This window comes from Thalassophryne amazonica, chromosome 5 (assembly GCF_902500255.1).
Source record: "Thalassophryne amazonica chromosome 5, fThaAma1.1, whole genome shotgun sequence".
NCBI classification, from domain to species: Eukaryota; Metazoa; Chordata; class Actinopteri; order Batrachoidiformes; family Batrachoididae; genus Thalassophryne; species Thalassophryne amazonica.
The window spans coordinates 49,291,015-49,304,948 of NC_047107.1; the positions used below are offsets into that span (position 1 = coordinate 49,291,015).

General features: G+C 40.2%; 1 protein-coding gene across 1 annotated transcript in view; it reads left to right on the top strand.

The window, feature by feature from the left end:
- Positions 1–13,934, top strand: part of si:ch211-166a6.5 (clustered mitochondria protein homolog) — an 84,023-nt gene that overhangs the window by 55,753 nt on the left and 14,336 nt on the right. Inside the window, exon 11 of the mRNA XM_034170150.1 lies at positions 3,650–3,832. Within this exon, the coding sequence (XP_034026041.1) occupies positions 3,650–3,832 (183 nt within the window). The remainder of the gene's footprint in view (positions 1–3,649; positions 3,833–13,934) is intronic.

The following is a 13,934-nucleotide window of genomic DNA, read 5'->3' on the forward strand; positions in this document are numbered from 1 at the left end:
GTTTATGTTGATATTTTGGACAATTGAAAGGATGTTTGGGGATGATGAAATCATTTTTCAAGATGATAATGTATCTTGCCAACTGCAAAAACATTCCTTGCAAAAAGACACATAGGGTCAATGTCAATGAGCAGATCTGATTTGATGCAGGTGTTAATTTGGGGGATGAAAATTTACAGGGTGATTCCATAATTTTTTCCTCAGAATTGAGTGATTCCATATTTTTTTCCTCTGCTTGGTCTAAAAAAGTAACCGTTACTGACTGCCATAATTTTTTTTCCTAATTTCTTATAGTGTTTCTTAAAGCCAGAAAGTTCCCATTTGAAATGACTTTAGTTTTGTGTCATGTCTGTGATCTGCTTTTTTTCTACAAAATTAAACAACTGAATGAGCATCCTCTGAGGCCGGTGATTCCATAATTTTTGCCAGGGGTTGTATAAATGCAATTCCTTTTCCATTTGTTGTGGACAAGTCAGGACTGTGGGCAGCCACCCATGATCTTGTTGAAAAATGCTTGGACGTCTCTGGAAAAGATGTCATCTTGAAGGAAGCATATGTTGCTCAAGAATCTGGGTGTATTTTCTACATTAATGTTGTCATCACAGAAGCTTAAATTACCTTTATACTTGTTTAATACTGATTCAACTGACCACAGTATACATTTCCACTGTGTGACAGTCCAACCCAGATGCCCCCAAGTCCAGAGACATTGACACTACTTCATGGAAAAGGCTAACATAAGGCTTCTTTTTTGCACACTAAGTTTTATGTGACATTTTTAAATGTAACTCAGTATTCTAGTACTTGACAAAGGTTTCCTAAAGTAATCCCTTGCCCTTCTTGTTATATCAGCAATTGATGACTGACAACCTGGTGCTATCTGAATGACAGTTCTTGATACAGTCCTGTCTTGGAGATTGGAGGTCACGGGTGTTCAGCACTGAAATTCTCCAGATTCCTTGAACTGTTTATTGGTATTATGCATTGTACGAATACCTTACAGTTTTTGTTTGAGAAACATTGTTTTTAAACATGTCAATAATTTCTGACGTTTGTTGATGAGCTGGAGATCTTCTGCACATCTTTGCTAGTCAAAGACAGTATTTCATGGATTCTGCTTTTGTACCAAATCATGATTACTGTTATGTGTCGACGCGGGTTGAGGAGCGGACCTGCGTCAGACAGAACCCAGCGCTAAAAATAACCAGAAAGCGGTTCCAAAACAAAACAATTTATTTTTTACCCTCTTTGGTGCATAACAATGTGTACAAATTAAACAGCGTCTTTCTGGTGGAGTGACTGTTGGCACGCTCTCCAGCGCCCGTATGGATCAAAGCCCGGCGCTCCTGGACTCACTACCACCGCCAAACACCCCCCAGGTGGACACGACAAACTGACTCTCTTTGCTGTGTGCTGACAGCATGTGTCCTCACCCTTCCTTGCTTCACGGGCTCGATGTGTCAAACCCAGGCGCGGTCCTCAGCGTCTCACAAACGAACATCACAAGGTCGAGTTCCCGGCAGTTCTGCTTGAATCACACATGCCTCAAATGCAGAACGCCATCCAATTATCCGCTTCAGCTGAAAGTCTTTAAGGTTGCATGTGAGCACCAGTCACAGGTGCTACACATGATGTTGATGAGGGTGAGGATTCTTCAGCCAGCACCTTCTCCACAGACAAATCAGTTTCCATGCCACCTGAAGAGCAAAGAAAAGAAAAGAACACCAAAATATCCAGCCACACCCCCCAACACACAACAATTACAACCACTTGTTGACATTGTCTGTTTGAAATAACATCATTATTTATTTATTTTATTTTTCACCTCATTACTAGATCAGATTATTTCTTAGGAATTTGCATGCAATCTGGCTGGAGGACTTGCAGACATTGACAAAACTGGTGATCCAGCCAGATTGTGGGAGGTCTTCTACAACAAGACCCTGTATTGTATTGAAATTGCCAGTGTTAATAAGAGATGTTTCATGTCTGGGGATACTCTAAATATCATCCAGATGAGTTGTAGTGTATGACTTGATGTGCACTGTCGAGCACATTCTAGTTTTGCAAGTACTCATAGAATGCAAGTGTGAATATCGGCAGGTGCTTCTTTGCAGCCGAGGTTGATTTTCACAAAGCATTTGATTCAGTGTATTGGACTGTTCTCTGAGACATCCTGAGAATTCGTGGAATCCCCAAGAAGTTTCTGGACATCATAGCAAGCCTATACACAGCCTATACACTGAGTGCTGTGCAAAGTGGAGGCAGAGAGTCTTGAGAACTGAAAACTGGTGTGTGTTCTGGAGGGTCTGTCTGGGGTTTATATAATATGCAATGAAATAAAAGTCAAAATAAACGTAAGAATCACTGCAGGGGTTGTTGTTATTGTTGTTGGGGTTTTTTCTTTGTTTGTAAATGATAAATGGATTGCATTTATATAGCGTGTTTCCATCTGCATCAGATGCTCAAAGCGCTTTACAAATAATGCCTCACATTCACCCCGATGTGAGGGTGCTGCCATACAAGGTGCTCACTACACACTGGGAGCAATAGGGGATTAAAGACCTTGCCCAAGGGCCCTTAGTGATTTTCCAGTCAGGCTGGGATTTGAACAGAGGATCTTCTGGTCTCAAGCCCAACACCTTAACCACTAGACCATCACCTCCCCCTATTTGTGTTTTTGCATTTTCCACACTGTCCCAACTTTTTCTGATTTGGGATACAATGGACCTTGTTTTAATGGTGAACATAAAAAGGACTTCTGCAGTGGTTGCAAGTGCATTTGTTTCATAGTTCATGTTTTGTCACTTCCTGTAGTGCTTTTCCTGTGATGTGTCTGTTGCTTGGCTTTTGTTTGGCTTTAATTCCTGTCCACAGTACATTCTTGTGCACACTCATTTCCTCATTCATTGAGTCACACACTATTTAGCTGTTTACAGCACTTTAGACCAGTGCCAGATTGTCTAGCTTCCATGACTGCTTTCTCACGTTATTTCCTGGTGTTTTCCTGTTGTCAACCTACACTGCCTACTTGTGTTTCTTGACTCTTGCCTACTGTTTATTAGACTGTTCACCTGGTATGTCTGATGAGTGTGTACTGAGTGTACGTGCATTGTGCACCTCTGGCGATACACTATTTTTACAGTGCCAGAAATTGCTGGACTTTAGAATTAGTTTTTGGTGGCGTGAGACACAAAGGCTTTCTGGTGATGGCCAGTATCACTGCACCAGCTCTGTGCCTGACCACACTTCATTTTTAGAGTAACACACCTACAGGAGCGCTATTGTGGTGTGAGTGCTGGGAATTTGCACTGTGTGTACCATAGGATCCAATGTGTCATTGTGCTCATCCTTATACAAGGGGCAATTGAGAATTTTTGAGCCTGATCCAAAAAAGTAGGGAAACAAACATTTCTCAACATTGCACCCAGTAAGTCAAACCTTCACGCATTCCTGAAAAATATTGTTTTCTGAGCATGCAAAAGATGGAGAACCACGTCCTACTTTTTCTGGGTCAGACTCAAAAGTTCTCAGTTGCCGCTCATAACAGGAATATAAATCATCAGGTGTTCTGGTTTTGAATTAGATTTTTTTTTAATCATATTTGACAACACATGAATTTCAGTGTATCCTCATCTTATGTTTGCAGGGCTGCTCAGAAGCTGGAGCTTAAAGGAGTGCAGGCTTACAGTAACTTAGAGCTAAGGTTACCAGGACTACACACTCTTCCCACGGCCATCGTAGACTACAGAGGTATTCGCCTGTCTGCCCAGGGATTCGCCCCTGGCTTTGAAGGATCTGACCAGGACCGCGGGTCTCCTCCATCCTCAAGGTATGTCCTGTGGATGCATTATACAACAAAAAGGAAATTCATTTTAACAAAGACCTACAATTGATTTATGACTGAAATTTGGTGGAACTATCAGTCTAATCAAGAGGAAGAGCCCCTTACATTTTGCTGTTGATCCTGCTGTGGAAGCTAGAGCATTTTCTTTTCTCAAAGTGCTATAAGGTATTTTTTATTTTATTTTTACAAAATGTGAAATGGGTTGCATTTCTATAGTAATTTTCAATTTGAAGCAGATAAATTGTTTTACAATCATGCATTGCATTTACCCATTCATGTACTGATGTCAGCATGTTGCCATGAAAGGTGTTCAACTATACACCTAAATATCTTGAGCATTATGGACTTTGCCCAAGGAGCCTCAGTGATTTTCTGGGGATGTGAACTGAAGAGCCACTGGCTCACCATTTTAACCTTTAGACCTCCACCTCAAAATAGCAATCAATTTGTTATTAATATGTATATGTCACGGACATGAACAAGCAAAGCTCTTCAGCATCTCACCATGTCATTTAGGTCCTTCAGACTTTTTTTTTAATAAATGCTTCAGAGGAGCATTAGCATGGCTAAAACCTTTCAGCTTCTTCTACTAAGCTGGATTAGAACTTGCGATACACAACACCAACGACTGGACAGGAGGAACCTAGCAGTCAATGTAACTCACTAATTTCAAAATGCAGCTCTTCCAACCAGATGTGTGGTGCCGTGACATGTCAATCATCTGTGTCCAATCAGATTTCAGGGAAGTCCAGGAAGTCTTCAACATTTGACATTTCCTGTTTCACTGTGACTGAAAATTTGGCACTTCTTGTTTGAGTGTGAGCTTGCCAATGAGTTCCCACGAGATTCCATGGGATCTCGTCTGTCAATCCAGGAAGTGTTGATCCAGTAAGTGTTTGACATTTCCTGTTTCACTGTGGATTAAGAATTTGGCACTTCCTGTTTGGGCCACAGTGTACCAAGAGCAAGCTTCACGCCGCTGCACGCCGTTTTGTTCGTATTAGCTCATCCTGGTACAGTAGTGTTCAGAATAATAGTAGTGCTATGTGACTAAAAAGATTCATCCAGGTTTTGAGTATATTTCTTATTGTTACATGGGAAACAAGGTACCAGTAGATTCAGTAGATTCTCACAAATCCAACAAGACCAAGCATTCATGATGTGACCGCAGGACCTTTGTGGCCGGGACGGCGGTGGGATTGAACCCAGACGGCTCGCACTAAAGACCATTCCTCTACCAGGTCAGCCAATGGGGAAATCCCCGTTAGCCAAGCTAGCGGGAACGTCTTTTCAATCAGGACCCGGGACCTTCATCCCGCGACATATCTCCCCACCATTTTTGACTTCATCCCGAAGTCACAGGTGCATTTAAGCATGTTCTGTGACTACCCACATCCCGTTTGTGACGCCAGATTGTGACCACAGTACCTTTGTGGCCGGGACGGTGGTGGGATCGAACCCAGACGGCTCGCACTAAAGACCATTCCTCTACCAGGTCAGCCAAAGGGGAAATCCCCGTTAGCCAAGCTAGCGGGAACGTCTTTTCAATCAGGACCCGGGACCTTTATCCCGGTGTTAAGGCTATGAAATTGGGCTACTAGTAAAAAAAGTAGAAAAGGGAGTGTTCACAATAATAGTAGTCAGTGAGTTTGTCAATTTTGTGGAACAAACAGGTGTGAATCAGGTGTCTGCTATTTAAGGATGAAGCCAGCACCTGTTGAACATGCTTTTCTCTTTGAAAGCCTGAAGAAAATGGGATGTTCAAGACATTGTTCAGAAGAACAGCGTAGTTTTATTATAAAGTTGATTGGAGAGGGGAAAACATACGCAGGTGCAAAAAATTATAGGCTGTTCATCTACAATGATCTCCAATGCTTTAAAATGGACAAAAAAACCAGAGACGTGTGGAAGAAAACAGAAAACAACCATCAAAATGGATAGAAGAATAACCACAATGGCAAAGGCTCACCCATTGATCAGCTCCAGGATGATCAAAGACAGTCTGGAGTTACCTGTAAGTGCTGTGACAATTAGAAGACGCCTGTGTGAAGCTAATTTATTTGCAAGAATCCCCTGCAAAGTCCCTCTGTTAAATAAAAGACGTGCAGAAGAGGTTACAATTTGCCAAAGAACACATCAACTGGCCTAAAGAGAAATGGAGGAATATTTTGTGGACTGATGAGAGTAAAATTGTTCTTTTTGGGTCCAAGGGCCGCAGACAGTTTGTGAGATGACCCCCAAACTCTGAATTCAAGCCACAGTTCACAGTGAAGACAGTGAAGCATGGTGGTGCAAGCATCATGATATGGGCATGTTTCTCCTACTATGGTGTTGGGCCTATATATCGCATACCAGGTATCATGGATCAGTTTGGATATGTCAAAATACTTGAAGAGGTCATGTTGCCTTATGCTGAAGAGGACATGCCCTTGAAATGGGTGTTTCAACAAGACAATGACCCCAAGCACACTAGTAAACCAGCAAAATCTTGGTTCCAAACCAACAAAATGAATGCCTCGCAGATGTGAAGAAATCATGAAAAACTGTGGTTATACAACTAAATACTAGTTTAGTGATTCACAGGATTGCTAAAAAAGCAGTTTGAACATAATAGTTTTGAGTTTGTAGCGTCAACAGCAGATGCTACTATTATTGTGAACACCCCCTTTTCTACTTTTTACTAATAGCCCAGTTTCATAGCCTTAAGAGTGTGCATATCATGAATGTTTGGTCTTGTTGGATTTGTGAGAATCTACTGAATCTACTGGTACCTTGTTTCCCATGTATTATTCTGAACACTACTGTATGTCTGTCCACAATTTCAAATTGCTGTATCTCCTTCCTCAATTTTCAATGGATTTTGGTTCTGATTGTTTTATGTGGAAGAACGAATCACTGCACAAAAAACGTGGTTGGTGTTTCGTAACATTTCCAAAAATGAGTCTCTATTTAACTGACTTGATGGCTGTCAAAACAGCTGAATCTCCTCTCTCAATTTCTCTCCAGATTTCAGTTCTGATTTATGTTTGTTGATTTTCATATTGTAAACAAATTGTTTACAACTTTGTTTATTTTCAGCAAAATTGTATCTGCTTCCTCAATTCTCATCTCTATATTTGGTTCTCATTTAGCATGGCAGCAGCGTATTTCGATTGATTTTATTACTGTGTCTGCTCATATTTTGGCTGATGAACAGAAAACATTTGAAAGCTTTCTAAATTAATGAGACCACTATCTGAATACCAAGATAGGGAAGGGTTTTTATCCAAGGCCACATTTTGGTTAATTAACAGAGGTCACAGTTTGGCCAGTAGTCATCAGCCAAAGTGTGATCTCTGTTAATGTTTCAACATCTGAAAACTTTCAAAATCAATACATTTATTCATCGGATAAGGGAAAGGGCTTCCTTCTTGGATGAAGATAACTTAATAATGAGCTTGCAAAGGATGCACTTATAACTGTATAAAAGAAGATGTCTCACAAAGGTTTTTGGTTTTACTCCCTGTGGACTACGTCAGTTTGTTGTTTGTTTTAATGCAATTGAAATTGAAATATAGAGTAGTAGTCTTTATAAATTTATTTGAGGTTGAGGTTGAGGTTCTCTTATTTAACGTGGGTAACCAACGAGTCTCAATGAAGGACTTATTTCCAGAAGGGCCCACGACACGTGTCTCTCACTCCTCCCCAGCACTGATGTTAAGAGTGCCAGTCGGGAGCGTGGCTGTGATCGGGAAGCGAACTCAAGTCCCTGGCATCCCAGTTCAACGTGCAAGCTGTTACGCCACCACCTCCCTATATTTATTTATATAATATTTGTTATGGTAGTGAACATTACTTTGATGGAGCCCCATCCATTAGGTCCAAGTTCAATTCAGTTTATTTAGAATTTTTTTTTGGGGGGGGGGGGGGTGGTGGTAAGGTTAGACCTTACCCATGTGAAGTGCCTTGGGGCGACTTTGTTGTAATTTGGCACTATATAAATAAAATGAATTGAATTTAATTGAATTACCCAAGTGGGGATTCTTTCTCATGACAAAACCCTGTGGATGTGGATGTGGACGTGGATGGTGCCAACACCTTTTGTTAGCACTGCAAATTACTGATAGCTAACATAAAGCACTGCTTCTCAGCATTTCAAAACCTTTGAACCAATGTTCAAAACATGGGTCCACATGAAAAGGAAGCCAACACACAAGGTAACATATACAACAGTACAGGAAAGTATAACTGTAATTAAAGAATAGAGAGAACGTTTGACTGGGGATGGTGCTAAAACTTTTTGTTAATGGTGTAAAGTAGTTTATGTGGGTGTGCCCTGTCAGTTATGTCCTCCTCATCTGTCATTCATGTAGGTCCTGGTTGTGTGTGTGTTTCCATGGTTCATCTCTGGCCTTTAGGTGTGTGTGTGTTTGTACTCCGTTGTTGCCACTCCCCCGTGTCCATATAGTCAGTCTGCTGTCTGTGTTGTCCTGATCTTCCCCCGGTCTCAAGTTCATGCCCCTCATGTCTTTTTGTCAAGTGTCACGTGTCTGTGTTGTTCCCCTCTCACCAGTTTTATTTGTTATTATCTATCGTCCACCTGGTCGTTACTGTGAGTTTCTCTGTGAATTTTCAGACCTTTTGTCTGACTTAGTGCTTAGCTCAGATAAGATAATTATAGTGGGCGATTTTAACATCCACACAGATGCTGAGAATGACAGCCTCAACACTGCATTTAATCTATTATTAGACTCTATTGGCTTTGCTCAAAATGTAAATGAGTCCACCCACCACTTTAATCATATCTTAGATCTTGTTCTGACTTATGGTATGGAAATAGAAGACTTAACAGTATTCCCTGAAAACTCCCTTCTGTCTGATCATTTCTTAATAACATTTACATTTACTCTGATGGACTACCCAGCAGTGGGGAATAAGTTTCGTTACACTAGAAGTCTTTCAGAAAGCGCTGTAACTAGGTTTAAGGATATGATTCCTTCTTTATGTTCTCTAATGCCATATACCAACACAGTGCAGAGTAGCTACCTAAACTCTGTAAGTGAGATAGAGTATCTCGTCAATAGTTTTACATCCTCATTGAAGACAACTTTGGATGCTGTAGCTCCTCTAAAAAAGAGAGCTTTAAATCAGAAGTGCCTGACTCCGTGGTATAACTCACAAACTCGTAGCTTAAAGCAGATAACCCGTAAGTTGGAGAGGAAATGGCGTCTCACTAATTTAGAAGATCTTCACTTAGCCTGGAAAAAGAGTCTGTTGCTCTATAAAAAAGCCCTCCGTAAAGCTAGGACATCTTTCTACTCATCACTAATTGAAGAAAATAAGAACAACCCCAGGTTTCTTTTCAGCACTGTAGCCAGGCTGACAAAGAGTCAGAGCTCTATTGAGCTGAGTATTCCATTAACTTTAACTAGTAATGACTTCATGACTTTCTTTGCTAACAAAATTTTAACTATTAGAGAAAAAATTACTCATAACCATCCCAAAGACGTATCGTTATCTTTGGCTGCTTTCAGTGATGCCGGTATTTGGTTAGACTCTTTCTCTCCGATTGTTCTGTCTGAGTTATTTTCATTAGTTACTTCATCCAAACCATCAACATGTTTATTAGACCCCATTCCTACCAGGCTGCTCAAGGAAGCCCTACCATTATTTAATGCTTCGATCTTACATATGATCAATCTATCTTTGTTAGTTGGCTATGTACCACAGGCTTTTAAGGTGGCAGTAACTAAACCATTACTTAAAAAGCCATCACTTGACCCAGCTATCTTAGCTAATTATAGGCCAATCTCCAACCTTCCTTTTCTCTCACAAATTCTTGAAAGGGTAGTTGTAAAACAGCTAACTGATCATCTGCAGAGGAATGGTCTATTTGAAGAGTTTCAGTTAGGTTTTAGAATTCATCATAGTACAGAAACAGCATTAGTGAAGGTTACAAATGATCTTCTTATGGCCTCGGACAGTGGACTCGTCTCTGTGCTTGTTCTGTTGGACCTCAGTGCTGCTTTTGATACTGTTGACCATAAAATTTTATTACAGAGATTAGAGCATGCCATAGGTATTAAAGGCACTGCGCTGCGGTGGTTTGAATCATATTTGTCTAATAGATTACAATTTGTTCATGTAAATGGGGAATCTTCTTCACAGACTAAAGTTAATTATGGAGTTCCACAAGGTTCTGTGCTAGGACCAATTTTATTCACTTTATACATGCTTCCCTTAGGCAGTATTATTAGACGGTATTGCTTAAATTTTCATTGTTACGCAGATGATACCCAGCTTTATCTATCCATGAAGCCAGAGGACACACACCAATTAGCTAAACTGCAGGATTGTCTTACAGACATAAAGACATGGATGACCTCTAATTTCCTGCTTTTAAACTCAGATAAAACTGAAGTTATTGTACTTGGCCCCACAAATCTTAGAAACATGGTGTCTAACCAGATCCTTACTCTGGATGGCATTACCCTGACCTCTAGTAATACTGTGAGAAATCTTGGAGTCATTTTTGATCAGGATATGTCATTCAAAGCGCATATTAAACAAATATGTAGGACTGCTTTTTTGCATTTACGCAGTATCTCTAAAATCAGAAAGGTCTTGTCTCAGAGTGATGCTGAAAAACTAATTCATGCATTTATTTCCTCTAGGCTGGACTATTGTAATTCATTATTATCAGGTTGTCCTAAAAGTTCCCTAAAAAGCCTTCAGTTAATTCAAAATGCTGCAGCTAGAGTACTGACGGGGACTAGAAGGAGAGAGCATATCTCACCCATATTGGCCTCTCTTCATTGGCTTCCTGTTAATTCTAGAATAGAATTTAAAATTCTTCTTCTTACTTATAAGGTTTTGAATAATCAGGTCCCATCTTATCTTAGGGACCTCGTAGTACCATATCACCCCAATAGAGCGCTTCGCTCTCAGACTGCAGGCTTACTTGTAGTTCCTAGGGTTTGTAAGAGTAGAATGGGAGGCAGAGCCTTCAGCTTTCAGGCTCCTCTCCTGTGGAACCAGCTCCCAATTCAGATCAGGGAGACAGACACCCTCTCTACTTTTAAGATTAGGCTTAAAACTTTCCTTTTTGCTAAAGCTTATAGTTAGGGCTGGATCAGGTGACCCTGAACCATCCCTTAGTTATGCTGCTATAGACGTAGACTGCTGGGGGGTTCCCATGATGCACTGTTTCTTTCTCTTTTTGCTCTGTATGCACCACTCTGCATTTAATCATTAGTGATCGATCTCTGCTCCCCTCCACAGCATGTCTTTTTCCTGGTTCTCTCCCTCAGCCCCAACCAGTCCCAGCAGAAGACTGCCCCTCCCTGAGCCTGGTTCTGCTGGAGGTTTCTTCCTGTTAAAAGGGAGTTTTTCCCTTCCCACTGTAGCCAAGTGCTTGCTCACAGGGGGTCGTTTTGACCGTTGGGGTTTTACATAATTATTGTATGGCCTTGCCTTACAATATAAAGCGCCTTGGGGCAACTGTTTATTGTGATTTGGCCCTATATAAAAAAATTGATTGATTGATTGATTTGTCCCTGTTGTGTCATATGTTAGGTTTTTTCATGTTTTGCACGCCGTCTCCCTTTTGAGTTCCATGTGTCTTTTTTGACTGTAGTTTTTGATTATTGTTTAGTTTGTGTTGCAGTTTGTGTTTCAGTTGCCTTCCTGTTTGAGTCTCTTGTTAGTTTTGCCAGGGCTGCACTTACCCTTGAGTTCCTCAGTGGTTTTTGCATTTTGTTACCTGCTGTGTCTTTTGGTTGTATGTCTTCAGTTATGTTTCATTGTTACATTTTATTTCCACTTACCATCTGATGTCTGTTTTAGTTTTTCAGTCTTCTTGTGTTCTTTGAGTTGTCACGTGTCTGTGTTGTTCCCCTCTCATTATTGCACCTGATGTGTTCATCCGTTCTGTTTGTTTATAAGCTACACCGTGTTCACTGTTCAGTTGCCGGGTGTTTCACGGAGGGTTATGTTGTCGCTGGTGCTCTCTTGTTACGTTGGTCGCTCCCTGTAAGTTTCCCGTGTTTTATCTCCACTGTTTATTTATCCATGATTTAGTTTTCCATCGTACTTACCGTTAGACCACTGCCCTGTCTTTTTGTTGGACTGTTTTTGTATTCATGGCAGTAACTCTCCCCTTACCCAGAAGGGGAAATCCACCTTATTCCAACAGAGGACCATGGTCTCAGAAGATAAACTGTGCCATTAAATATATTTATATATTTATATTCATTTCAAATTAGGGATGCACCGAGCCACATTTTTTCACTTCCAATCCGATCCCAATACCTGAATTTGGATATGTGCAAATACAGTACTATTCTGATACCAGAGCTGTGTTTATGTTAATATTATTATCATTATTGTTGATTTTATATGAGGATATTTGTATCTCCAGGTATATAGCTTCATGGTGAAGTGTATAGAGGAGGATTTTCTTTAAAAAAAAGACCTGAAAGTTCAGCTACAATTTGTCAGAAGGTACATCTGAGATGTAAGCCTAGATTTGATGTGGTGGTTTCATGAAATTTCATGAAAGTGTATGACTGAGGATACAAAATGCAAAACATGCACTGTGCACAGTTTCTCGTCACAGCCAGAGAATCCTGTAACCTCATCTGGGTTGTCTGGATGTCTTGGTGGCTTTCCTCACTCTTTTCCTTCTTGTACAGTCACTCAGTTTTTGAGAACTGTTTAGTCCACACAGATTTACTATAGAGTGCGATACTATTTGTATTTCATCATAATTGATGTAAATTAAGTCCAAGACATATTCAGTGACTTGGAAATTTTCATGTATCCATCCTCTGACTTGTCTGAAGAAAACTGGCAATAAAACTGATTATTTACAGGTATTATACCAAAGCGTTCCATTGCTTGTGCAACCCATCATCTTGGCGTAATTATTATTATTATTATTATTATTATTATTATTATTATTATATTTTTAATTAATTTATATCAAGTTGTAGAGATTTGCTTTCAGTTTGAGTTTAAGGAAGATCATTTTAGAAAATTTAATTTTTTTTGTATTTTTTGTGTTTGAAATGGCATAAACAAATTAAAATGTGTGAAATATCAAGTCTTCCAATACTTTTGGAGGGCACTGTATATCTTGGCTCAAGTGTTCATCAGGTTGCAAAATCCTTCATTTTTCCACAACTGATAGCAGTTGGTCATCAAGTATGATGACGTTGAGCAACTTCTCAGTCATCCCTTTAGCTTTCACGTTGTCTGGTGGAAGTTTACCTTGTTTTTGGAATGACTCCACGGGTGATTCCAGCCAGCATCTTACATCTTTCTGCCCTCAGCTAAAAAAAATCCTACTTAGATAATATCTGTGCTAATTCCTTATTCTATGTTAGTTATCAAGTGTTTGTCTGTGTTATTTGTTTGGAAGTTTCTGAGAAATTGAAGAGTTAAGTTTCACTTCCATCATATGTGCAAGTTTTAGAAATAGGGAGATCCCCCCCTATTGGTGAGAGCAAGTAACATTAAAAATGTGAGACTAAACCACACCTACTGTGATGCTCACAAGGTATAAAAAGTGTTGTATGACTCATTTTATGGGCTTTTTCACAAGATGGAAGCTGTCTGTGAGAGGCCCAGGCCTGACTTCCACGTGAACTTCAATAAATTCAAAATGAGAAATATAGTGGTTTGGTTTTTGGTAAGGACCAGAATCTAAGAGAGCCAGGAGGAATTACATTGTGCTCTTTAACGTGGTGCTTTGTGAAATTTTTAAGTTTGCTGTATTGTAAATCGTGATAGAGCTTCTGTGTCTCGGTACAATGGCTTTGCAAACATTACACATTACTGTCTTACTTTACTGTGTTCCTGTAAGATATTTCCGCACAGTGAACATGTTGTGATTAAAAACGCTGGTTAGCCACAGTGCTGCTTAACACTCGCCTGCTAACTGGCTGCCAACTGTGGAAGGGATTTCCTGAATGGAGGCGGGTCTCATTATTTCTCGTCTCATTGAGACAAGCCTCCATTTAGGAAATCCCTTCCACAGTTTGTTGCCAGCTAGCAGAGCAGCCAGCAATGAATCATTTGTGGAGACATTTCAGCAGAAAACACACGC